The sequence below is a fragment of the Lutjanus erythropterus genome, chromosome 15 (genome assembly GCF_056507025.1).
Source record: "Lutjanus erythropterus isolate fLutEry1 chromosome 15, fLutEry1.hap2, whole genome shotgun sequence".
NCBI lineage: Eukaryota > Metazoa > Chordata > Actinopteri > Lutjaniformes > Lutjanidae > Lutjanus > Lutjanus erythropterus.
In genome coordinates, this window is record NC_139331.1 from 384,712 (window position 1) to 411,115 (window position 26,404).

The 26,404-nt window shown below is 39.2% G+C and overlaps 1 protein-coding gene across 1 annotated transcript in view; it reads right to left on the reverse strand.

The window, feature by feature from the left end:
- Positions 1 to 5,795: 5,795 nt before the first annotated feature.
- hsf2 (heat shock transcription factor 2) overlaps positions 5,796 to 26,404 on the reverse strand; it is a 29,689-nt gene continuing 9,080 nt past the window's right edge. The window contains exons 4-12 of the mRNA XM_084737276.1: positions 24,861 to 24,985; positions 22,667 to 22,742; positions 22,291 to 22,352; positions 15,643 to 15,721; positions 14,264 to 14,397; positions 11,088 to 11,372; positions 9,637 to 9,739; positions 8,275 to 8,338; positions 5,796 to 6,737 (exon numbers count right to left, since the gene is read on the reverse strand). Of these exons, the coding sequence (XP_084593402.1) occupies positions 6,409 to 6,737; positions 8,275 to 8,338; positions 9,637 to 9,739; positions 11,088 to 11,372; positions 14,264 to 14,397; positions 15,643 to 15,721; positions 22,291 to 22,352; positions 22,667 to 22,742; positions 24,861 to 24,985 (1,257 nt within the window). The 3' untranslated portion in view covers positions 5,796 to 6,408. The remainder of the gene's footprint in view (positions 6,738 to 8,274; positions 8,339 to 9,636; positions 9,740 to 11,087; positions 11,373 to 14,263; positions 14,398 to 15,642; positions 15,722 to 22,290; positions 22,353 to 22,666; positions 22,743 to 24,860; positions 24,986 to 26,404) is intronic.

Here is a 26,404-nt window from a genome sequence, read left to right on the forward strand (position 1 = left end):
TAATATCATTTTTTCTTGGCGTATAAAAGTATATTGTAACTCGTTTAATAAAACTGACAAAATAAAAGCCCACCTGTTTTGTTTACTGCCTCTGTGCTGCTTGATCATGTACTGTAATTGTTAGGCAAAAAGTGGTATGTTGTTACTGTACAGACAAACATAGCCTTAGCAAGACTAAAGAACAACAGTTTTTGTCAAATTACAGCTCACCACTGAGCCTCCACATAGATTTAATATTTACCTTCAGCTGCAAATAGCAATCTGAACTTTATCAGCTAAGAATAAGGAAATCTATCCTCCTACTGCAGGGGGTCCACCAAATTATTGTTTTATAATGTTATGATTTTTTTAATGTCAGAAAATACATATCAGCATAAATCTAATATAAAGGCCACTATGTTCCTGAGTCGAACACTAGGCTGGAGATACACAAATGCATGGTTAAACAGCAAGTATATGTGTAGCGTTAATGTCTGAGGATGCGCACAACCATTGCTCCAAATGGATGCAGGATATGTGATGCAGCCATAAAAGGTAGGGATGTGTAGGGGTGTGTATGCGAACACGTAGTTAAAGGCAAGTATATTTCCAGCCTAACAGTTGGCCGCTATGTTCAAAATAGGCCACTACAGTCTATAATTGACCACAATGGTCCTGAATGGGCCCCTGTATTACCAAGTTGGCTGCTATATTCACTATTCACAATCAAAGGAAAAAAAAATCTTCAACAGGGAAATAATGACTCCAAAAAGAAATGACAACAACAACAACAATCATAATAATAATAATAATAACAATAACAATAATAATAATAATAATAATAATAATAATAATAATAATAGATAAATATAAAATTTTAGCAATTATTTAAAATTAAGTTTATAAGTGCATCTATGAGTAACATTTACAGGAACATTGTAGGCTTAAAATGGTCACATAACCTAAAAACAGTATTGTACTACAAAGTTACATCTCACTTACAATTCACATAATATAGCCCACAGCTTTTCTCACACAGTCTTCTTTTAAAGTACTATTATGTATATTTGTGTGTACACACTTGGTCTGGGCAGCACAGGACGAGCAAGTCATTCTCTGTCTCACATCTTGCAGCCTGTGGATGCGAGTGTTGTTGGACCTTTGGAGGTAGATTTCTCTGGTCTTACAGGAAGTCTGTGGGCACTGAGCTGTTCTTTCTTGGTTTCCAAAACAAAAGTTCAAGGACAGTAAGAGACTCTTACCAGAGGCAAAAGGATTAAAGAATAGTGACAGTTCTTCCTGGGCCACGCCTGGTGCTACCACCCCCCCACTCCCCATGTGGCTGGAGGCCACAAGCTCTGGCCAGAAGAGACAGGGCGTAGCAACAGGATAACAACAGCAGCCCAGCAGCCACTTCCTCTACCCTGCTACGCAGCTCCAATCCCAGCTGTAGGACAGTGCTCCCTCAGGACTGTTCACCCCCCTTTTGTTGCTCCCTATCTGTCTGCCCCGAGTGGCACTCTCCCACGAGCCTGCCTGTTCAGGGATATCACCATCTTCCCCTATCTCCTGATGGAAAAGGAGATTTCAAAGCATACCTGTGTCACATTTGGATGAATTAAAATATTAAAATGTAGTAACTGTTGGGATACAAAGACATTATTTAGAGTATGTGATAATAAATTATTATTTTATTAGAGCCTTTGGCATCAGCAGCAGTGTGGCTTCCAGCTCAGTGCAAATAATATGACACTCCTGGAAGTTTTGAAGGACTAATTTTGTGGGTTCAGAGTGAAAACTGATGCAAATAGTTTCACACAGTTTTTGCAGGTTGGGATGAGGATGGTGAGTTTTATTGTTTCATGTTTTACTAATTTTTAAAATGTTTATTTTTGTCATGTCTTATTAAAAAGAACCTTGAATAAATCATATCTTGCTTTAGTTGTTTGTGTTTAATTTACAAAAGCACCATTTCAGTCTTCTTACTTAGTCTGTGCACAAATCTTACTTGCTCTGTATTCTTATTCTGTATGTGTTATATTATATTTTTTATCTGTCTGCATAGCAGGCAGATTGACCCTTTGCTCATCTCTCACTCCCTTCCTATTTGTCCTTGAACAAATAACACTCCTGTCTATGAGAAATTTCTGTCCAGAGCGTGAACTGTGATGACTGTGGCCCCTTTACAACAACTTCAGTAAAACTCTCAAAGACAACATTGAATTCAGAATCTTTATGCCAGATTTCCACCACGGTGTGTTTTAACCTTAAAACTGAATCCATCACCAGCTATTTCACAAATGACTGAAATGAGAGGAGAGTTAAAAACAAAACACCCAGCAGGTAGTAGTATAAATAAAAAATGGAAATTCTGACCTGTTGACAGAAAGGGTGGAAATTAAGGAGAATTTTTTTCCTGGTATTAGGGTTTCAGCCATAGACCATGCAGGCATTTACTGTATGAATTGCTAGTTGATGCTGAATCACTCATGTATGAGGATTCTATTCTAGGTTACCTTGTGAGGACTGTGTGTTGCCATTGGAAATGACAGTTTTTGACAATTGCTAAGACAGTTTTCTAGAAACCTCTAGCCTTTTCTCAAAACTAAAATATTCAAAACTAGCTTCTGTTGTTTTGTTTGAAAACTGGTCACCATTCACTTCCATTGTTTGGGAGATTCTGCAACACTGTTTTCTTGTAAAACTCCAGCTGTGTTTTGTAGCCAATTTTCATTTTTTGGTGAACTGTCCCTTTAACCACTAGTTTGAAGTCTTGCTAAACTCAAGGCAAAATCGTAGTTCACAAACTAATACTACTAATTTTTCCACTGTCTGTGTATAAAATGCCATCACCTCATCATTTTATACTTTTAGACATTTGAGTGTATTTTTTCCCTAATTACTGTGTAAATTCTTCAGTAATGGCCAAAAATGTGGTTTTTCAGGTCACAGTAACTTTTTGACCTTTGACTTAAGAATAAATTGATTAGAATTTGGTTGTCAATGTGGATGTTTGTACCATGTTTGCAGAAATTCTCTCCTGAGCTATTGTGTTCACAAGAACAGCATGCACATATACACAGACAACCTGAAAAGATAATGCCTCCAGCGATGGCTGTCGCTGGTGCAGAGCATAAAAATATTTATTTTGTTCCTCCCACCAGAATTAAACACGTCACTAGATGTTGGGAACTGACTCTCTCTACATTTCTCTTGTGATTTTCTTTCATATAACTAACTAAAAGGCTATGTCAAATAACTCCACAGAACACACGACGGAGTCCCTGGTAAAATTGCTATTATGTAAGGGGTCCTTGGCTGAGAAAAAATTTAGAACCTCTAACATAGAATAAAGAACTAGTTCCAGTCTCCTGAGTACAATAAGAAGAAATGAAACAAAAGACAAACACTGTAGCATTTGCTTTATTGTAACTGCAGGGCTTGCAACAGGGCTTGGGATGTGAGCAGGACACAGAGAAGTCATATGACCACTGTGAACATGCACAGTAGACAACAAACAGAATCTTAGGTCTAAAGTGCAGCTCTACCAGAAGAAATGGAGGAGGGATGCAGGCACTTCATATCAGAGAAAAAGAGACAGGAGAGGAGTTTCCCTTTATCAAAACAGGAACATACTGAGGCGACTCAACCCCACAAGCTCTATATCAGGAAACTGAGTGAAATCATGTACAGCTGCTCCACTGACACCAAACATCGGCTCCTTGATTCTGTTGCAGCAAACCAGAATGAATTTCAGTGTTCTCTCATTTCTTGATTGTGTCCAAATCCCCAGGAGATTTGGGGACTTAAGGAACAACTGAGCACTGGAACAAAATCAGGGAGTGTTTGTTGCTGTTTTTCCATTCTTGACAACTGGGACAGCAGGTCTGTTCTTAGTGTTTGGGGGTGGGGAGTAATTTGATATGAGTTTGTGCTTATTATGCAGAGAGAAAACAGGTCGGTTTTAGCCTGCCCACGACTTCCTATGTTACTTTAATTATTTAAGTTTATTATTAGAAGGTAGGTCAGCTCAATTTCTTTGAATTATTAACATGAAACAGACTGTTAAACCAAACTCCATTCAAAAAGAAGAGGTTTTATGGCAGGGCTATATTTTTTATAGTAAAAACTTAAGTTCACCACCATCACTATGACTCTTCTGATTCACTTTGACCTACAGGCACAATCAGCACACACATCATTTACTCAGTAACAGCATTAACTAACCTGTGGTGAAGTGTTTGCCACAGATGTACAGATTAGCCCAGCATTTCACAGTTCGTATTTTTACCCAACAACAGCAAAGTGACGGATGTGGTTCAGACTGCGCCTGAGGATGTTATTACATGAACTTTGTTCTCATGATAATAGAGCTTTTTCATGAGCTTTCAAATATGAGATGCAGCTAGAAGCTAGCAAGTGGACCAAACTGCAGTTTTAGAAATCAAACTACTGTTTCCAACTTTGACACTTAAGACACTTAAGACATTTCAGTTCCAGATCCAGTCCCATCAGATGTATGACATCTGTATCCAAACACACAGACACATATGTAGATCGATTTTCAGGTGACTTTCATTAACTGCACAACATAATCCCCCGCTCTGCCACAGTGCTCTGAGTGAAGTGAAGCTTGTGAGATGTTCTCCAGGATACAACACAGATGTGCAAACTGTCAAATGAATTTTGATAATCTGATACTTGCTCAACAGGTCAATGTACAGTCTTACACAGATTGCATTTTGTCCCAGTTCTCTAGAATGCATTCATCAAATGAATCTAACAAAATTCACTGTCCCAAATCTGAACTCAAAATGAAGTCAGCCCCAGCTGAAAACAACACCACTTGAAACAGTTTCAGCTCTGTGGACAGAAATATAGCAAAAGATAAACAAAATAAGAATAAATAGATTTTCAGAGGTACATACAAAGGTTCAGTCGGTCTCAGTACAGCTCAGGTGAGGATGTCTCCACACTGATGTGGCAAGACCAGATGTGAAGCAGTGAGTTACTGATGGATGAGACCAAAGGCTTCTGTCTTCAGAAAACAGCACAGAGATGAAGGTGTGCTGAGGAAGAGCTGTGTTTAAGAAATCATGGTCCTGCGGTCTTGTGCTTACATGAGCCACAGTTTGTGTCCCTCAGGTCATTTTTACATTTCAGACCATTGCGTTGAAGAAAAACATTTAAATCATAAAATATCAAGATGGTATTGATGAAGTAGTCTTATATCAGCAATAGCAGCAGCCTCCACTCTATTATTTCAGCTAAGTACATGGATGTTTATCCTTAATGCACTGATACTTATATTCATACTGTATGTATATGCTATGTGTAAGATGTGTGTATGCTCTGCTTTGACTAGAGATGCACCGATTCCAATTTTCTTGGCCAAATCTGATTTTTAGGGGTCTGACCTACTGATTTTGGCCGATTCTGATTTTCAGTCCTTCTAAGACCTATAATTAACAGCACTCACAGACATTTTTGCAACTTTTCTTGTTAAATTAAATTGGATGTTCATAATAAAACATACATTTTCTCCAAAAGTGCTCCTGATTACAGTCAGGCCTGATTATATTATTATATTAATATTATATACTAGAGGGAACACAAGCTCAATCTCAAAAGATTTTGTGGAATCCTGCAGGACATGATTTGACATGATATCATGTGGAAGCAGATGTTAAAAAACAGAAGCAGAAGTTAAATGAGTCTGGATGAGAAAATGTTTGAGGAGACACATCAACACAGGTTGTTTATTCTTCAGCCAGAACAGGAGATGAGATTTTAACTGTCCCTCTGTGAACAGCAGTCTGTGTCTTCTCTTTATCCTGTTCTTGGAATCTATCGCTATCACTGACTACATGCAAGTATGTATCTGAGTGTGTGTGGCTGTTATCAGCGCTGTTGCGGGTATGACATTAAGGTCAGTGTCTGCTGTGTGAATGACATGACCACCGTGCAAGCATGTGTGCGAATATGACCAGCACACAATCAGATATGTGACACTGACCAGCCAGTCACTGGTCAGGGCAGGTCATGTAGAAAACCAGCCAGTTTCAGTTGATCAGTGCATCCCTAGTTTTGACTGAGTTATCAAGCACAGTTATCAAGTTCACTCCTGCCTGTGGTTATCATCCTATTTGATGAAAAATGGTTTATTTCTGGAACATAAATGTTCTCTTCAACGCAAAATTCGCCCATGTAAAAATGTGTACTTGATCCAAACAGCCACTGTTCTTCCACCAGCCAGGTGTTATCTTCAGTTCTGTTTCTTTTTCCCAACATGAACCTCAGGCCAGAGAGGTGAGGGATTATGAACACACACTGCCGGCCATGTATGGAGGATGGAGGGATGTAGTCTGTGGTGAACCAACATCAGTATGAGTGGCATCACTGTCAAACCAGATCCATTTCTACTCACACTCAGTCCAGCTGGGTCGAGTCGGCCTCAGCTCCAGCAGGGCTGAGTTCACATAGGTAGAAGAGTGTCTCTTCGCTGGCCTCAGCCTCTGTCAGAGGCTCCAGACGGATGAGGGAGCTGCAAGCCAGCTGCTTGGACTCCAGGCTGGTGTCCAACAGCTCTGAGGGCAGCTCAGCATCCACAGAGGCTCCGGAGCTGGAGGACGACTGGAGGTGGGTGCTGGAAGAGCTGGTGCTGCCACTGCTCGTGCCCAGATCCACTTCTGGATGAGGGGTGCATCCATCAAGGAAGGCCAGCAGGGGGCATGAGGTGTACTGAATCAACTGCTTATCTGAACACATGACACAGGGGAGACCAGTCAAAAAAACAACAAAAAAAAAAACCACACACTTCATCATCTGTTGCACTGTTAATGTTGACAAGAATTTTGGTTTAGTTTTAGTCTTAGTCACTTGCTAGAATTATAGTTAGCTCAAATCGAATGCTAGTATTTTCTGTTTTTAGTAAAGATGTAGTTGTTGGAATTCAGTTTTAATTTTAGTCACAATTGATGAGGTTCATGACATGCTTTTTGATGAAGGATATGAAGGAATTTTACTGATCTAGGCTGAGAATGTGTTACGGACACACTCTTTCATATCATATTAAAATGAATGCTTAGGTTATTGTTGATGCAAATTCCCCAGTTGTGGGACTATAAAAGCTATCTTATTCTATCTAATCACTGGTCATCAGACACTCATAATGTTTATTACCTGATAAATCAGACTTTTTTATACATTACTGAGGTCTTCTGCTAAATTTGGTGGCATGTTTGACTAAACTCTGCCTTAACAACTTTATAACTGCTGATTTCTTAAAACAGACCAGCATTTTACATGGAGCTAGAATTAATACTGAATTCTGTTAAATATTCGCTGAATATTTAGTGTAGTATAGTTAGTATCAGTTTATGAATCATAAGAAATCAGAGATGAGCTTTTAGAAAAAGTAAATGTTACCATAAAACTAGTAATATTTAATGGAGCATGAAAATGTGCGCTGAATTCACACAGAACTTAAACTAACTTTATAACACCATTATATATAGTCCTGAAAGGGAATCAACATACATGTTACTGAAACAAACAACTTACATAACTGATATTTACCTTGACAGATACTAAGTGTGTTTTCAGGTGTCCTTTAGTGTTTTTTTTCCCTGCACATTTGTAATCATCAGGGCCCTCAATCCTAATTGGAAATGATACACTCCGTCTGTCTTTCAGTATAAATATAAGAGACAAGTGTCCACAGTCTTTCTTTTGCCCCCCCCCCAACTGAAAGGCCACTGGTGTAGATGAGGTACTCACTTTTAAAACTAGCCAGATTTATTAGTAGTTTGAGACAGTTAACTGCTGTGATCTAACTTAGGTTGTCCTTATTCCCATTACAGGTGACTAATTGAGGGACTGTGGGAAGAAAAAGTGATAATTCAGAAGTGAACATGAGGGCTTTTTGAAAGGATAAAGTCACAAGGAACCATTTGATTTTTTTTGCCATCTGTTGCTACCTTTTATCATCATTTTGTTTCAGCATCTCTACAGTTCAGATTAAATTGTGTCACAGCTGCAACTGACAATTCATTAACCTATTAAGTGCTTGAAGATTTCTCCTGCTTGAGAAGCAAACTTAAAAATGTTTGAATTGTGGATCAACTATGGTGAACCAATCATTTTAGCACTCCAACATATTGTTGGAATTGTTATAATTATAACTGCTATTTAAAACTGTCTACATGTCTAACAGGATTGAACTAAGAATGTCAGATATGGCCTCTGTATAGATCAGGTAAGTTATCACGGTAGTGCAGTTGTCCTCAAACTCACCTGTGTTGTCTTCCTCTGTCCTGCCTTGACTAAGCTGTGCATTCTCTTTGGAGGCCACACTCTCCTGACAACACAGAGACAAAATGATGAGTACAAAAAACAAAAAAAACAACAGCTTCAAATCCAACAACTACAAAAAAAACGTGGTTTGTAAACATATAGATGTAGAGGAGGAATGGAGGAATCCTAACTCCTCATTCTGTGTAACTTTTGGTATGGGTACAAGGCATTCAGTATAAGTACAAGGTTTTTCTGGCATGCCCCACTTTTAGAAGCCAACCACTAGTTTATTTGAATAAAGTGGTGGAGTAGACATGCTGTCCTGTCTTTACTGATGCCATACAAACCTCTTTCTGTCCCTTTATTCTAACTTTCCTATCAAACTTCCATTACAGCAGTGTGAAAACTGTCATAAGGTGTATATGCCAACAGGTCTTATCAATAAATCTAAAGTTAATTTGTGCATAAATTAACATTCTTGACTATTTTACAATCATTTCCACATCACCTTATATTATCTGGAAGCATGCATACACACATTTAAATATTTGATAAATGAGAAAGAAATGCATTTAGGCTGAGTTAACAGGTCAACTTATTGTTTTTATTTCCTCTCATCAAGAAAACACACCCTTAAAAGTTGAGACAACTAAAAAATTCAAGGCAACTTACTGTAATAGACATTTGAGTTTTGAATCAAACTTAAATTTTGAGGTAAATTTTTCAAAAAGTTTTGTTGAACTAGTTGAGATATTTTACTTTACTTATTTAGATCAACTTAAATCTATGCAGTTTAGAAACTCAAAACAAATTGTAATTCAAAAAGTATTCACAATGTGATGAGAACCTGATCTTATTAGGCTTGAACATTTTTTTTTATATTAAAATATTAACCATTCTTCACTTCCACTCAAATGGATTTACTCAGTGTTTTCTGAAATAAACTTTTGGGGGTTTCGAAAACCCAAAGATTCAAGTTTATCTAAAGAAGAAAAGTAAAAACTCTACTGAGTTTGCCTCAACATTTTTTACAGTACAGGACATTTTAACCTACTTCATAAATGAGACAAAATAAGTGCATGTAGATAAAATTAACAGGCTCCTATTTTTTCCCTCTAAGTAAAATAACATAAACATTTTAAATGTTTTATAAAATGTTTACTGCTGACATAGATCTGATATTTTTCAGAATGTCTTCCATAGTCTTATTTATTTGCTGAACCAAATAAAATCTCCTTTGACCCACCTTTCGGTCACTACCCAGTATTTAAGAATGTCTGGATTAGACATCATGTGTTAGTTTGAGGAGGTACTGATCAGGTGAATGGTTTCTAGTTTATTGTGTGTGTGATATCAGTTTACCTCTAGGGCATCGAAATCAGTACCAAACTGTTTCCCATGAAGCATAGCCTGGAAGTCCTCCAGACTGCAGTCAATGCTGTCCAGATAATCCATCAGCTCCACCCTGGCAACACACACACACACACACACACATCAATAACCAATTCACCAAAATATCAACTTGCCTTAATACAATTTTTGATTTCTTTTTAGCATCAAAAAAGTCTACCCTACGGAAGTCCTGACTGAGATTATTAGATTAGATGTATTTTACAATATCCACAGTGTAACCAACCAAGATAAAGTATGAGTTATGTAAAACAAAATACTGTTGGCTCGATTTTTGGAGTATCCTACAAAGCCACGCTGTTGTAACACATGCAGAATGTGTCTTGGCATTGTCTCGCTGAAATAAGCAGGGACATCTCTGAAAGACATCCGGATGGTAGCATACAAGTTAACACTGGTAAGAGTCCTTTTCCTGTTTAGCCTGGAGGACACAATGCCCACGGTTTCCAAAAACAATGTGAACTCCTCTGAGTTGGTCTTAGCGTTTCTGGATATTGTTGATATATGTCTTTCTCTTTGCATGTTTGAATCTTAACTTGTATTTGTAGATGCAGAGACAAACTGTGTTTACTGACAACGGTTTTCCAAAGTGTTCCTGAGCTCATGTAGTATCTTTTATACAATGATGTTGGTTTTTAATGCAGTGCTGCCTGAGGGGTCAAAGGTCACAGACATTCAATGTTTTTGGCCCTGCCTCTTACATGCAGACATCTCTCTGGAGTCTCTGAATCTTTAATGATGTTATGGGTTATAGATGATGAAATCCCAAAATTCCTGCAGTTTTGAGTGAAGAAACGTTCTAAAATGTTGGACTATTTGCTGACAGAGTTTTTAACCCAATGGTAGACTTCCCTCCATCCATGGTTGCAGATGACTGAGCCTTTCAAGGATGCTGCTTTAACAACCTAACATGATAATATCATGTTACCAATTAACAGGTTTACCTGTGGAATGTTCAAACCAGGTGTTTTTGAGCATTCTTCCACTTTCACGGACTTTTGTTGCTCCTGTCCCAACTTTTTTGGAATGTGTTGCAGACTCAAATTTAGAATTAGTGTCTTTACAAAATGTTTATCAGTTTGTACATTAAATATCTTGTCTTTGTACTGTATTCAATTGAATACAAGTTAAAAAGGACTGACAGATCATTGCATTATGTTTTTATTTACGTTTTACACATTATCCCAATTTTTTTTGGAATTGGGGTTGTACATAGCTCAGTAGCTTCATAGGGAAGGGAGGAAAAGCTTGAAACTCATCCAGACCATTGACATATTAAAGATGGACAACTTGAGAGCTCCCCAAAAATGAAGCCAACATAAATCAAACTATCATCATTATTATAACACCCTTTAAATATAGTATTTTAAATAAAAATAATTATAATTAAGGTTTGCACTTACTTGCCCAGCAGGTTGATGTTCTGTGATATTGCTCCGTTCTCATTTAGTATGGAGTCCATCATCTTGACAGGGTCCTCCAGACTCAGGCCTGATGGTTTATTGAGCTGCAGGGCGCTGCTGGTTGCTCCACTGCTGTCTAAAGTTCTGCTCCTGTGGTTCTCATCTGCTGCTGCTGACACACCAGCCTCTGTCGGTTTGACATCAGCTGTGCATGTGGTGCTCACCTCTGTCTCAGCTGGCAGCACCGCAGAGCTGTCCAGCTCTACCTCCACGATTTCTACATCACTGAAAGAGGACAGTTTCAAACAGCATGAAAATTCTCCTCCTTCCATAGATATTACTTTATTTGTCCCACAAGAGGGACGTTTTAACACAACATGGATATTTTCAAGCTGAATTTAAAAAAATAAGCTCAATAAATTCTTTAAAAACCATCGTGGACCAGTTGGAAAATGCATAGTCACAAAGCCGACACCTTGAAAAGTGGACTTGTTAGATGATGACCTTTTCGAATATGATGAATTGTTGTAGAATAAACTAGTCAACAATATATAAAGTTGTGTAATGAACTCAACCATAAACATCTACAGCAGTAAAAGGCAACATGCACACAAATGCAGCAGTAATATTAATCTGAAAACATCAGACATGTTTGAAAAACACTGGCAGTAGGGATGCCCAATAATGTTTTTTTGCCACAGATTCTGATCATCTATGAGCCATCTTGGCCAATACTCTTTTTTGTTTTCTAACTTCAGTGTCAGTACTATAGGTCAGTGTGACTGCTTTGTAGTGTACTGACATCTCTGTGTGACTGCACAGAGCCTGAAAAATCACATGCACAGCTCCTGGCTGGTGAACAAGGTGGGAGGCGGGAGTACACACACCTGTGTTTAACCACAGGTGTGTAGTACTACTACTATTTAACCTTCATGGTTTTCCTCCAGAAATGATGTTTTGAGTTTTTTTGAAAGTAGTGAGCAATCATCAGATAAATGAGACATGGATTACACTGCACAAGTTGTGTCAAAGTTTTTAGATGAATATTTTCATATAGTTTTGATAACTGGAGCACAATCAACACCAACATATATATAGTGTGTGGATAGTGTGTTTTGTAGTACTGTAACCAAGGATTGTCAGTGTCTATTAATCTATCCATTATTTTCTCAATAAATCAATTGGTGTTTTGGTCCATAAAATGGTCAAAATGTTGATCATCGTTTCCCAGAAGCCTAAGATGATTTCCTCACCACCCCACAGTCCAACAATAATATTCACATTTAAGAGGCTGGTATCAGAGAAGTCTGACCTTTATTTCTTAAAAAATTACTGAAACAGATTAACTGATCAAAATAGTTGATAAATTTCACAATCGATTGATCGTCTAGTGTTTTGGACTGCTTCTATGTTCACACATATTGAGTAACTCATATGCAAATCATGTTGGGAGTGAAGGGAGTCCCAATCTCCTGATCACATTCTTTTACTGAAAATCCACCGATAATGATCGATCTGGGCATCCCCAACTGATAGGGACGATGTTATTGCACAATGACTACTTCTCATTTTGCTAAGAATTCTGACATACTGTTAACTAAGTAAGATTCTGAGTACAGGATCTGAATTCTTCCCCCGATCACAACCACTCTGTATCTATCATGGTAAACAAACACTTTTTATTATACAAATTTATAGCGTTTTTTAACAAGGTAGGTCAATACACCCACAGCCTACCCCCAACTGCACCTATGTCATACCAGCAATGTATCCTTGTATATCAAGTAATCATTCTCAACCATGTTTTTTCTCCGTGACTCAATGAATGTTCTTTAGTGTTAGATATAGGCTATATATACAGATATAGGCTGCACCTGATTGATTATTTTTGAAACAATTAATCTATCAATTAATCTCACTTTTTTCTTTAAATTATTCAATTATATAACAATTAATTTACTTAATGCAATTATAATCCTGAAAAAGAGACACATAAAGCACATTAGAATAATAACAATAGTGTCATATTTCCACCCTATTTAATACACTCCATGTCAGATGCCTGATCAGAAAAACACTGGATCTTACGGGATCTTGATTCAAAAGGAGTTGTGATGCATATTAATTCAATAACTAATCACCATAAACCCTTCAATGAACTAAAAAAATCAATATTTTCACTTAAAACTTAAACTGGTTATAACATGGAGTTAATTCATATGCAGGTAACATGATCACTGGCAGTGTATTTTTGCATCACTGTGGGGCAAAGAAAATCTCTTTTGTTGTTTTTGTGCCAACTTGAATTAAACATTAGTTTTAGCCATTTCTGACTCATAAGTGGCTGATAAAGTGATGAAGAAATATCTAGAAAATCTATCTTCAGCGATTTCTACTAACAGAAACACGTTGACATTCCTCATATATGGTGTTTGGGTGCTGGCAGAAAGTAAACAGGATGATGCTGCTGCAGCTGTAGGAGGTGGACAGGTCACTCGGTGACTTACTTCTAGCACTTGTGCAGAGCAGTTTGTCCTGCTGAGAGAAGTCATGTCCAGTTTGTTGAGCTTAAGAGAGCCAAACTCTTGCAACTCTGTCTAAAATACCCCCACACTTTCGATGATTGTGGCAAGTCTTGCTCCCTGCAGCTTGTTCTCTGAGTGAATCTATGCTTTGATTATGTGCAGCAGTTCATAGCGATGCGTCCACACACGATATGCAAATCGATGTATTTCCCAAATCGATGACATAGACTATGTCTGAGAATCACCCCAGCCCTTGTAAGATATACACTTATTCTGTGCTATTTGGTCAATGGATCAGTTTAAAATATTGCAGAAAGGAACAGCACAAATATTAACAGTGAGCTGAAATGACTCTCACTGTAGTTTGTGACTAAAACTCCTCCAACACGTCGTCAAGGTAGATAACTTACCTTGCTGTAAAGGAAAAACACTTTAACAGTGCCAATGCAGTTTGATCGCTTATGGTCATTCACAGCACAACTAGCCCTACTCCCCACCACGAAAAACCCTCACAGACACTTAGAAGAGAATTGTTGTAAAGCAGACATTTGTCTTTCCATTTGTCTTGCAGCTGTTAGCAGTTTCCCTTTACATATAATGTGGCAGTGAAAAAATAAGAACAGAGAGAGAGTCAAAGGTAAATAGTCTTACCCCTGCTCATAGGCTTGGGGGGATCCCTCTGTGATCTCTGCTGTCACTTCAGTATCATTCTCAGTCAGGTCACAGATGATAACATCATCTGATATCTCTGAGCCCTTCACACCATTCAGACTGTTGACAGATGACTGAACACGACACACAGTCAGAATTACAACTCTTCCCATATAACACTTCACATATTCAATATTATCTTTTTTTTAAGCAGAAAATAACCACATAGGCTTAAAAAAGCAAAAAGGAACTGATCATATCAGGAACACACTGATTCACAAGTGTTCACTATAGGTAATACTTGCCACATTTAAGTCACTGGGTCAGGGTATCTACATATATCAGCAAGTTAAATGTGAGACTTAATACCCCTGTGCATTATACGTACCCTCAGGTATTTAATACCCCCGGGTAAAGAGAAGTCTGGGGTCCCCTTCTGGAACTGTTACTTGTGACCACACTCCAGATAAATGGTTGAAAATAGATGGATGGACTTTTCAATACCACTGTTTAATTAAATTTAAGGCCAATTTTGTAATAAAACTAAACATCAGATGTGAAAATATAGGTGTATTCTTCTGAGTTCACACATATCTGTTTATTGCCAGTCCAAAATTGTCATCAAGGCAAATTGACAATTACTCATTGAGTGAAAGAAATTTGTCCAAATTCATTAACTAGAGTAAAGAAAATCTAACGAATTTATCTAGTCTAATCACTACAATTGTCCTACAGCCAGGGTTTGTATCAAGGTAGAACGCCAATTTATAAGCAGCCTGAGCTGTATTATTATTATGCTTCTGTTTTATTGTTTATATGTGGCTTTTAAATAAATGGGTACATGTCATCATATGTCATTTCGACTGGTGATCAGTTTACATATGTAATAAAAGCACAAGAATAAAAACATAAAATGCTTCCTTAAAGCTCATCTGGTGTAATCCAAGTCTCCCAAAGATCCAACATACCAAGCTGACTAAAAAAATGTTATTTACACCATGATGTTATCTTCACTGTAGATCCTTAGCTTGGAGCCATGTTCACATGCACATGCACACTGACTGAACTGTGTGTGTGCTGTGGTGGTGTGCAAACAGCATGTCGGGACTTTAGGAGACTTGGGTTACACCAGACAAGCAGTATGGAGGCATTTTATCATTTTTTTAAACTTGTTTTTTTTTTCATTTGAAAACTGGTCACTATTCAGATACATTGTTTGGGAGATGTTCTAATACAGTTTTCCTGTGATACTCTAGCAGTGTTTTATGGGCTAAAAAAATAAACCCGACCCTCAATCGGCATCACTAAACATGAATTAAAGACATTTTCAGACTTTTTAAATATCTGTAGTCACCTTCTAGCAACTATAATTTACTGACCTGCTCCACACACACTTTCTCATCATAGATCTGATGTATGTATTTGGGCTTCTTTCCGTTGCTGTTCATAAGAACTGGCCTGTCAAAAAACAGAGACACATCAACTTAAAGTTCATACAGGCTAGAGTATACAGCTTGAGAGGAGTGAAAACAGTTGATTTACTATAAGCTGTTCAAGACAAAAGTATCACAATTAAAAGAAGACTATTTTAGACTAAAAGAAGAGTATTTTAGGAAAAGAAATATTCTCTCTCTCTCTCTCTCTCTCTCTCTCTCTCAGTGGCGTAGATGACGTAGGGTTGGTGGGTTTTGTAAACCCATGGGCCCTCTTGTGGTCAAACTTTTTTTTTTTTTTTTTTAAATGTAATGTTGCGACGGTTGACCCTCGCAGCGGCAGGTAGCACGGAGTGTAACGTCAGACTGGGTCACTGCATTTTGTTGCATATAAGGGGGGATACGAGCGGCCCCTCCCAATTTGAACTGATCCACGCGTCTATTGAATGTGACTGGCTCAGCCGCTCAGACGGTGACTGTTATTTTTCTGGGAAAAAAGAAAGAAAAAAGCAAGCAAGGTAGAGGAGATTTGCAAAGATGCTGAAAAGAAAGAAGCCACCAGAAAAAGAGATGTGTGGTGCAGATAAGCATGGGGCAAAAAAGAAAAAAAAGTTAACTGAGGATGCGGAAACTGACAGATCTCTTCTGTCATGGTGGGAGCAGCCAGGCCAGTGACGACACGGGTCCGAGCAGCAGTACGGCCACAGCAGGTAAACAAGCACTGTCTGCTGTAACACGGCGCTATCATGATCTCAGACTTGAGACTGTCACAAGAACCGACACTACCGGTAATCTGAACGTGACTGAACCTGTATCCGCTCCAGCTGCTTGGTGTGGCCACAGCCACAGTTGAAGCCCATAAACATGACGCACCATGTGTCTTTCTCCGGTCAGTTGTCATGGGAACAGAGGCTCTGATGGTGGTGCGCATTTTGACCATAATACATCCATGGTTTGGAGCAGAGACAAAACAAACGTGTGTGAATATATTAAATGGAGCTGAAGAATGAAACAATAATTCTAATCACTGTGATGGTCTATTCCTGGCTTACTTATTCCTTACTTTTTTGGCTTTTTTCTGTCCTCTATTCAAGTGTGCAATGTCAGGCCCCTTTGACCTCAAAACCCATGTGGAATACAGCCCAGTTATGCCACTGCTCGCTCGCTCTCTCACTCTCTCTCTCTCTCTCTCTCTCTCTGCTGTGGGTCAGTCTTATTTTTATTTTTACCTGGTTTCAGGTGTAGCTGCAGCTCATCTCCCTCCTCATATACTTGTGTTTCTTTGCACTGAGTCAGTTGCCTAAACAGACAAACCTGTTTACATTGTCGTTTGACAGAAACTCGTGTCTCCGCGACTGCGAGCTGATTTATTTCTCGAGTTGCGCGGCAGCTGTCACAGTGCATTGTGGGAGTTGTAGTATGAGTAGGGGGAGTGCTATTTACCGACGGGCCACTCATAATGGCCACATGAAATTATCTCGCGGGCCGTATATAATTGAATCGCGGGCCGGATGTGGCCTGCGGGCCTTGGGTTTGACACGTGTTCTAATATGTTGTCTACGCACCTGATCGCATTTCAACTGAGTAGCCAACGCTGTGCATTTACTGGCATCTACGGAGCATGCACATTTCACGTGCCAGAATCAGACCATACAATTCCGTAAAAAGAGAGGGGTGAAGTGATAATCATCGGGGTTGGCGTCATGGGGGGGCACTCGCGGGCCATGCCCCCCCAAATGAGTCATTGTGCCCCCCCTCCACACACCCACAAGCAGACCAAGCCTTTGTGCCAAACTTTGTATTTTTTTGATTACTTAAATTTATCATATTGAACGTGAAATTGTCTTTGTTAAATGACATTAAAAAAATAAATAAATAAATAAAAAACAACTACCACAACACACATTTGTTAGTTATATTTGCGTCACATGCGAGGACTTATGCTCATTGGTCCGGTGCTTGACCTATGACCTACTGGTTTGATTTGTTGTCGTTTTGTCAAGAGAATGCACGGTCAGTGAGGACTACAGCGCTATCATTTTTCACAGTGAAAGCAAGCTATTATCAAACTGAAATAACAGTTTGGCGCAGAGGTATGGATGGAGGCTGCGGGCCTGCTGCACGAAATGACTGAGCCCAGCTTCTTGTTAATTGCTAACTTGGTGCACACAGTTCTTGCCCTGCAGGATCCACCAAACAAGCTTCTTCAGAGAGAGGACGCTGACTTGATGACAGGTTTAAGTACCGTAGCTAGTGCAACAGCCTGTGTGCGGAGACTCCGCTGTGACGAGGAGTTTAACAAGGTGTGGGAATGTGGCTGTGGCTGCGAGCGCTCCACTGAGACCCACGACTCCCAAACGGAGACGCAAAGCGGCCGCCAATATGGATTAGTATGTCTTTGTGGGAACCACAGGACACAGAGATGGCGATGACAAAACAGAACTGAAGAGACTGTACTACAGCACTATTGATTCAGTACTTGGAGAAATGGACCACAGATTCAGCGAGCGCAACTCAACTGTACAGCACATCATTTCCAAGTACCACACGCATCTCACCGCAATGCCGAGTGTATTGACTGCTTTCAAACATGCTATAACATTTGGAGCCTCCACAGCCATGTGTGAGAACTCATTCTCCACCCTGAGAAACATATTTTCGGACCACAGACGCGTAATGCTCCACAAAAGAAAGGCCCAGTTGGTTCAGCTGGCATTTGAAAGGGACTTAACCAGAAAGTGTACAACTGAGTGGAAGGACACTGTTCTCAGGAGGTTCAGCAACAACAGTCGCTGGTTGCAGCTCTTCTAAAGAAAGACATGTATTTAATTCACTTATTGGCGCCAGCCCTGGCTTTCATTATTACGCAAAATGTGGAATGTGTGGGTTTGGGTCTGTCTAAATTCGTCAAATTGTGGAGATTCACTATTCACATTCGATATGTGTGTGTGTTGTATGAGAGAGATGGAGTGGGCGATGGAGGGAGAGGGAGAGACATGGCCTGCACATTGGCTTTTTTTTTGTGTGTGTGCAAGCGTAACATATCTGGTGTAACGAATTATGGCCCATTGTGATTGGTCCAGACCTCACATGTTATAATAGCAAAATAAATGTTTTCTTTTTGTCAAATTGAAACTTTTTTGTCTTAAGGGTGTATTAAAATCCTGATTTTAATCATTAAAAATAAAAGTTAAGAAAATATATGTTCTCCCAGTCATTTAAGGTGGGCCAGATGTATAAGTGGGTGGGCCCAGGCCCATTAGGCCCACCCATAATGCTGCACCTGATGGATAGATAGATGCATAAATAAATAAATTAATGAATAAATGAATAAAGACAGTGTTCCATTGCTAAAATAAAAAATGTGAACACAAATCAGTGTTAACTGTTTATTCAGGTCCAAATGCTCTATAATCATGGTAATGGGGTCCTTTGACGAAAGGGTCCCAGTGACGGACAATGCTCATTCTAGCCCAGGCACTCCCAAAGCAAAAAAGCTAGGGGAAACACTACATAGTGCATCCTGTTGCCATGTGTTCCCCAGGTAAGTGGCGCACAGGCACCCGGCCATCCTTGTGATGTAAAAGAAGATGTGATTCATCAGACCAGGCCACCTTCTTCCATTGCTCCGTGGTCCAGTTCTGATGCTCATGTGACCATTGTTGGTGCTTTGGGCAGTGCACAGGGGTCAGCATGGACACCCTTACTGGTCTGTGTCTATGCAGCCCCATACACAACAAACTGTGATGCACTGTGTATTCTGACACCTTTCTATCAGAACCAGCATTAACTTCTTCAGTAATCTGAGCAACAGTAGCTTGTCTGTTGGATTGGACCACATGGGCCAGCCTTCGCTCACCACGTGAATCAATGAGCCTTGGCCGCCCATGACCCTGTCACTGGTTCATCACTGTTCCTTCCTTGGAACACTTCTGATAGATACAAGAGCTGCAGTTTTGGAGATACTCTGACCTTGTCATCTTGCCAACACAATGTGGCCCTTGTCAAACTCGCTCAAATCCTTACGCTTGCCCATTTTTCCTGCTTCTAACACCTCAACTTTGAGGACAAAATGTCCACTTGCTGCCTAATATATCCCACCCACTAACAGGTGCCATGATGAAGAGATAATCAGTGTTATTCACGTCACCTGTCAGTGGTCATAATGGTATGCCTGATCGGTGTATGTGTCCTGGGCCACGTCGAAAGACCACGTACTCAACTGGTATTTTTAAATGCATCACTTGTTTCATTGTAACGCAAATTATGTGTTTGGGCACTCTTCCCTGCAATGGATAATTGTGAGCATGCTAGTAACTCCAGAGTCCGTTGAAAAAATGCTATTTTCTGAGTTGTTGAGTTAGGAGAAACTTTGTGGCAATTTCTTATATATTCATATATATTTAAATGGCCCATTAATTTCTTTTTTGTTTGTGGAAGAAATATAGTGTTTGTGTCTCAGTGAGCCGCTGTAAAAATATTTATTACTTTGTATTAGTTGCATACAAAGTAAAACAGCTAATTCTTAATTCAGTTGTGCCTTCTTGTAAGTTTGGCATTAAATACAAAACATTAAAGCTAGAGTAGGCAACATCATTGAGAAATAATTTCATAATAACCTTTCAGTATATTGAAAATCAAGTGTTCTGAGAGAGACTTCTGCATCTCCCCTTGGCTCTGTTTTCAGCATTTAGAGAATCTGGCCTGTGACAGTAGACTTAAACCAATAACGAATCTTCTCAGACCTGAGGGGCTCCCCCTTCTAGTGCAGCTGCGTGTGCACGTCTCTTCTGTGAGACCCTGAATCAATGACAGAAACTACTGCAGGAAAAGTTGCTATAAAATGGAATTATAATAAAGTGAAAAGAGTCTAATGAGCAGCATGCTCAGCCCAGGAATTTGTCAGCTTACTTCACCTTCATTCATGTGTATCGCAGAACTCTGCCGAGAGGACTGGAGCTGAGACACAGAGCCGACAGACAGCTGCTCAAAGCCGGGTAGCTCTGAAGCAGAGGGTCGGTGGAGTGAAGCTTCTTCTCTTATGCCAGCTACTTTACTGGGAGGAGGAGAGCTCAGAGTGTGTGTTTCGAACTTTTGGGATTAAAAAGTGGACTAATTTTCACTCCTGCATTTAAACCCTCTCCAGCAACGACGCAGAAATCATGGCACTGCGAACCAGCCAGAGCTCAGCATTGGTTTTGAAAACTTTTTGAGATGAAAAAGCAGATTTATTTTTACTCCTGCCTCTCAGCCCCTTTGAAGCAGGATTCACGAAACAATTACAGACGTGCTGACTGGCCAGATGAGGGCTCAGAGTTTGTTTTTTAAACTTCCGGGATTAAAATGTGGATTCATCTTCATATTTGCGTGTAAACCTGTGTGCAACAGCATCACGGAGGAGCCGACTTTGCTGTTTACAATAAGATAGTCTGTCTGTCTATGGTGACTGCTGACTGGAGGACAAATGTATTTGAAAGTCATGTCATGAGAGTAAAGAGAGGAGTAATGTAGAGTAAAGAATCAACTTCTCCAGGTGAGTAATGACACACAATTACAGACACTGTGCTTTTATTCTGGCATTTTTGGCAAAGTCAAACCGCGTTGTTGTCGAGTTGCATTTCCATTACCGCTTATATCGTGGCGAGCTGCACCCGGCATAGACCAACTCTGGAGCGAGCCCGACTAGTCTCCAAGCGGGCTGCGGTCATGTGGTGAGCCTCCTTTCTTACCCTCTCCAACAAGCAAGTGTTGTGATACTGAGCTCATGTTAGTGCACAAGAGCGCAGAGAGCAAGATGTTTTTAAAAGCCTCTTTATGTTCAGATCTCAGTACTTCTGTAGCTTCACACTGAATCTTTATGTTTTAAAATGTAGTTTCTCTTCTCTGTCAGTGTTTTTTACTGTCAGGTGTCTGTTTTATTATACACAGTTGATGTCTGTCGGTCTGTGCTCGCACACGATTGCCTCAGTAAACTGTTGCTTGTGTGCATGAAGTGTGTCCTGCTTGTCTAGGATGGGCCACAGACACAGAAACAAAACCTAACTCAGATAAGACTCAAAAATCAACCATCAACCAACTTTCTACCCACTGCAGCTTTAAATTATTTTTTTCCTTGTAAAAAGTGTTGTGTTGCAAAGAGGAGCAGACAGGACAGAACGCTCTCAGACAGACACTTTAACTCTCTCTCTGATTTTGTCATTAATGTCTAACATCAGATTTCCACACAGAAAAGTTACAGTGAGCATCCTGATCATAATTCAGTTACAAATGCTAGTGAACCACAGAGCTCTCCTGTCAGTCTGATGGCAGGTAAAACATGAGGCTAACTGAGGGCTGATAGAGAAATTTAGTGTGGAATAAACAGTCAAACAGACAGTAATGGACATGCAACGGACAAAACAGCTCTTGTGTTTATTTACATTCAGAGTGGGGAAGTGACATGAGGTAATTAAAGACACACCTGGAGACGCACTATAATGCCAGGTGTGAACTGTCTGAAGCTGTCTACTTGTGTTCGGATCACCCAGGACACATGTTTATACCAGGTCTGAACAGAGCCTCTGTTTTTTGGAGGGTGTAACACAGTTTACTCACCTTTTGCGCTTTAAATTCAGGATGCGGTTGTTCTGTACCAATGTGACGATGAAATGTATCAGCTGAAAAAAAAAAATAATAATTTAACAAAAACTCTCTGAGATTCAACAGAATATGCAACTGGATTTGCTGCTCGGATGCCAATGACGAATATAACACAATCAGGCAAAGTACTCTCACGCAGAGTACAAAGTAATCTAAAAGACTCATCAAATTTTCTTCTGTTAAATGGATTGTGGAAAGTTTTAATTCCTCCCACAAATGGCAATCTCATTACTTTCAGAAAAAAACAGCTTATTCTGTGTTATTATAGTGGTTACAGGAGGCATGAACAGTTCCAGATAGTGTGGAGATGTGGGTCTAGTGAAGTACTCACCTTTTTGATGAGCTGTTGTTGGTGGGCATGTTTCTGTCTCAGGTCTGAGATCTCCCTCCACAGAGCTTCATTTTCCCTGAACAACAAAACATGTTACATTTACAGAATCAACCTCATCTCTAATGGGTTCCTGTAGCTTCATTCTGATTTCTGACATATGATCACAAAGGTGTCTTTCCATTTCATGGTTACTTGGTTGAAGCTGTAGTAGTGATGAGTAGTGTTGTACTCCACTGCATTATATATATGTATATATGTGAGAGGACAAAACTTTGGAGAGGGCCCCTACAGAGATGGATCTGATCATGAGGGACAGATTATCCAAAGCAGGCTGGCTAGCATGATTATATTGATATGATTCCCATATCAGCAATGTGAGAAGGCCCTGGGCTAGAACAGAAAAAAAAACATTTGGAAAGAGAATGCAGTGTGCTAAAAGGGCTGACTTATGAAATCAAAACTAATGCATTTATGAAGTGAGATGAAGTCACCCAGTCCCAGTTTGTAGAGCTATTCATAAAGCTTCCTAGTGAGTTGTTTCTACTGCTGAAATTCTAAGAAAATTCTTAAAATTATGTTTTCTAAGAATTTCCCCTTAAGTATAGAGTATATCCTGGTAAAGATCTTAGCCCCTCAGTGAGCTCCTCAGGTCAAAACTGTGAGGAGGAGGGGGGACATTTAAGAGGTTATGTGCTACTAATAATAACATTCCTATAGCACTTCTCTTCACATGTTTTACAAATGCTTTCAATGCTTTACAAAAGAAAATAAAACCAAACAAGGCAGATATATCAAAATATCAAGACTAAAGTATTTGGAAAAATACAACAGTGCTGCAGTGATGACTTAGGTCTGTCAAACCTTCATCAGCAGAGTGATAAACAGTTACAGCACTTCCATGCTCTCATATTGTGATGTAGTTCATTTTATTTCCACTGGATGCGCACATACAGCAAGCACAGGGAATTCATGGACACAACGGACTTTTCCCATTAATACCAAATATATTAGGTATGAAAATTACCAGCATGGGCAATAAACCTCAGCAAATTAATACTATCAATATCTATAAGCACATCTATAAGCTATTGCACAAATAGGCCTGTGTTTTGTCAGCTACCTCTATGCCCATTATCACTAAGAGTGCAATTTTTTGGGGGGTGGGGTGGGGTCAACCAATCAAAAAAGAATGTGTCATATGAAATGGGGTCAACCATACCTCCACACTACGATAAAAGTTTCTGTTCCTAACCAACTCAGAGTTGCTCTGAGTATTTGTAAGCTAGAAATTTGTAGGTTTAGTCAGGAGCTCAATGAAAGTATTCTCAGAATGTCTGTAAATACAGCCCCAGGTCGGGGGTGTGGTCTGGGTTATGAGTAGGATCCTTCACATGTTGAATAAAATTAAAGGCTTTAATTGCATTAAAAAAAGACACAAGCAGGCACATATGTGTTGTCATATGGAAACTGAAATCACCTACCAAGACTATTTTGTCATACTTTAAAGACATACATAGGAATGTCACCAACATTTCACCATGATGCCATAATAAACAGCATGGGTTTTCCCTGCTTTTATAAGAGCTGACCACATTTGCTCCAAATGGACTTTGTTTCAAAGCTGCACTCCACAGCTCCAGTGTGGGAGCAATTTGTGTTTAATCTGAATGTAAGAGGAAGGTTAAAGTAAACAAGCAGGTATGCCGACTTTGTTTAAAACCACAGTCAACAAAAAGTGGCAATATGACTAACCTATACACCTGTGCCAAAAGTTTAAAATTAATTTATTTAATTTATAAGTGTAAATTTTGTCAAAAGACCCTGACAGTCCAATTTATTTTTTGTTTTGGTTGTGAGGATATAATTTATTTTTAATTTATTCAGGATATGTATTTTTCATATTCCAATTTCAATATCTGAAAATACCCAGGAATTAAAAGTTCATTGCTCTTTAAAAGGGTGTAATTGTATTTATATTAACATGATATCAGTGGCATAAAATGGTCTTCAAATTACAATCTTTATCGCAATTATTTTTGTTTATTTTTTGTAGTATAACATCCAACAAAGTAATTTTGGCGACAGGCCTACGTAGAGTCAATGGAAAAAGCACGGACTTTTCCATGGATGTTGGCTTTTGGTCACTGTTTTCTGTTTATTTTCTGGGATGACCTGCACAGAGCTTCACACTTACCTTTTGAGCGTTGCTAACCTGGCATCAATGTTCTCCTGTTTGCTGTGAACACTCTGAACACTCGCCAAGATCTTTGTCAAGTCTTCCTGTCGGATTTTATTGTCCTCTGGCCGAGTGTTAGAAACCTGAAAGATACAAATTACAAATCTCATATCGTGTGTTCAGAGATAGATATAGAACAGATAATCTAATCTAATCTCAGATAATGCAGAGAGAATATGTTGGAACAAGCTTTAATTCTTTTATTGACAAGCACTGTCCAAGTTGACTTAGTATGTCTCAATACATTTAATTAATCAGTCACAATTTTGTCTTAAATTTGCCTGTATAAACTCTTTCAATTCCAAAAGAGATGGAGCATTGTGTAAAACATAAATAAAAACAGAATGCAATGATTTGCAAAAACCTTTCTCTTTAAAAAATGCTTTGGCTTTTGCCTTTTATCATAAGAGAGCTGAAAATATGACAGGAAAGGGGGAGCGACAGTGGTGGAATGACATGCAGCAAAGGGGTGTAGGTAGGAGTTGAACCCACAGCCACTGTAGAGGACTCACAGCCTCAGTATATAATTTCTAATACACTGTGAGACATCACTATTTCTTTTAACAACACTCAGCAAGTGTTTGACAATTGAGGACACTAATTTTTGAGTTTTAAACGTGAAACTCTTTCCCATTCTTGGTTGATATACGACCTCAGGTGCTCAATAGTCCGGGGTCTCTGTTGTTGTATTCTGTGCTTCATAATGCACCACACATTTTCAGTGGGAGACTCGTCTGGACTGCAAGCAGGTCAGTCTACTACCTGAACATTTTTACTATGAAGCCACACTGTTGGAACACAGGCAAATGTGTCTTGGCACTGTTTATTGAAATAAGCAGGGACGTCTCTGAAAATGACGTCCGGATGGCAGCGTGTGTTGTTCCAAATCCTGCATGTACCCCATTAATGGGGCCATCACAAATGTGATAGATACCCATGATGCCATGGGCACTAACATAACCCCACAGCATCACAGATGCTGTGTTTTGACGTTAGCGCTGGTAACAATCTGGATGGTCCTTCTCTTTAGCATGGAGGACACAATGTCCATGATTTCCAAAAACAGTATGAAATGTGGACTGGATGTTTCTGGATGTTGTTAATATATGGCTTTATATATGGCAAAATTGTTCCTGAGCTCATGTAGTATCCTTTATACAATTATGTGGGTTTTTAATGCAGTTTTCAATAGGGGTGGTTAATCTGTCTGATTTCCCGATCCGATTCGATTACAATTATTGAGGTCCCGATTTGATTACCAACCGATTTTCGATTATTAACGATTCTCGATTATTGATTTTCCATTTGACAACAGTAACCCAAAATACACCACAAAGTTATTGCACCATTAAAAAAAACAGTCAGTCCCTGAATTACTTAACTCTTTTATTGAGTAACAACTCAAAGCACTTCCTGTGGAGTGCAAAAAAAGAAAAAAAGTGGGATTAGGGTTAAATTATTTTAAAAATGCTGTCTGTCTGTAATTATCACCATAGTTATGT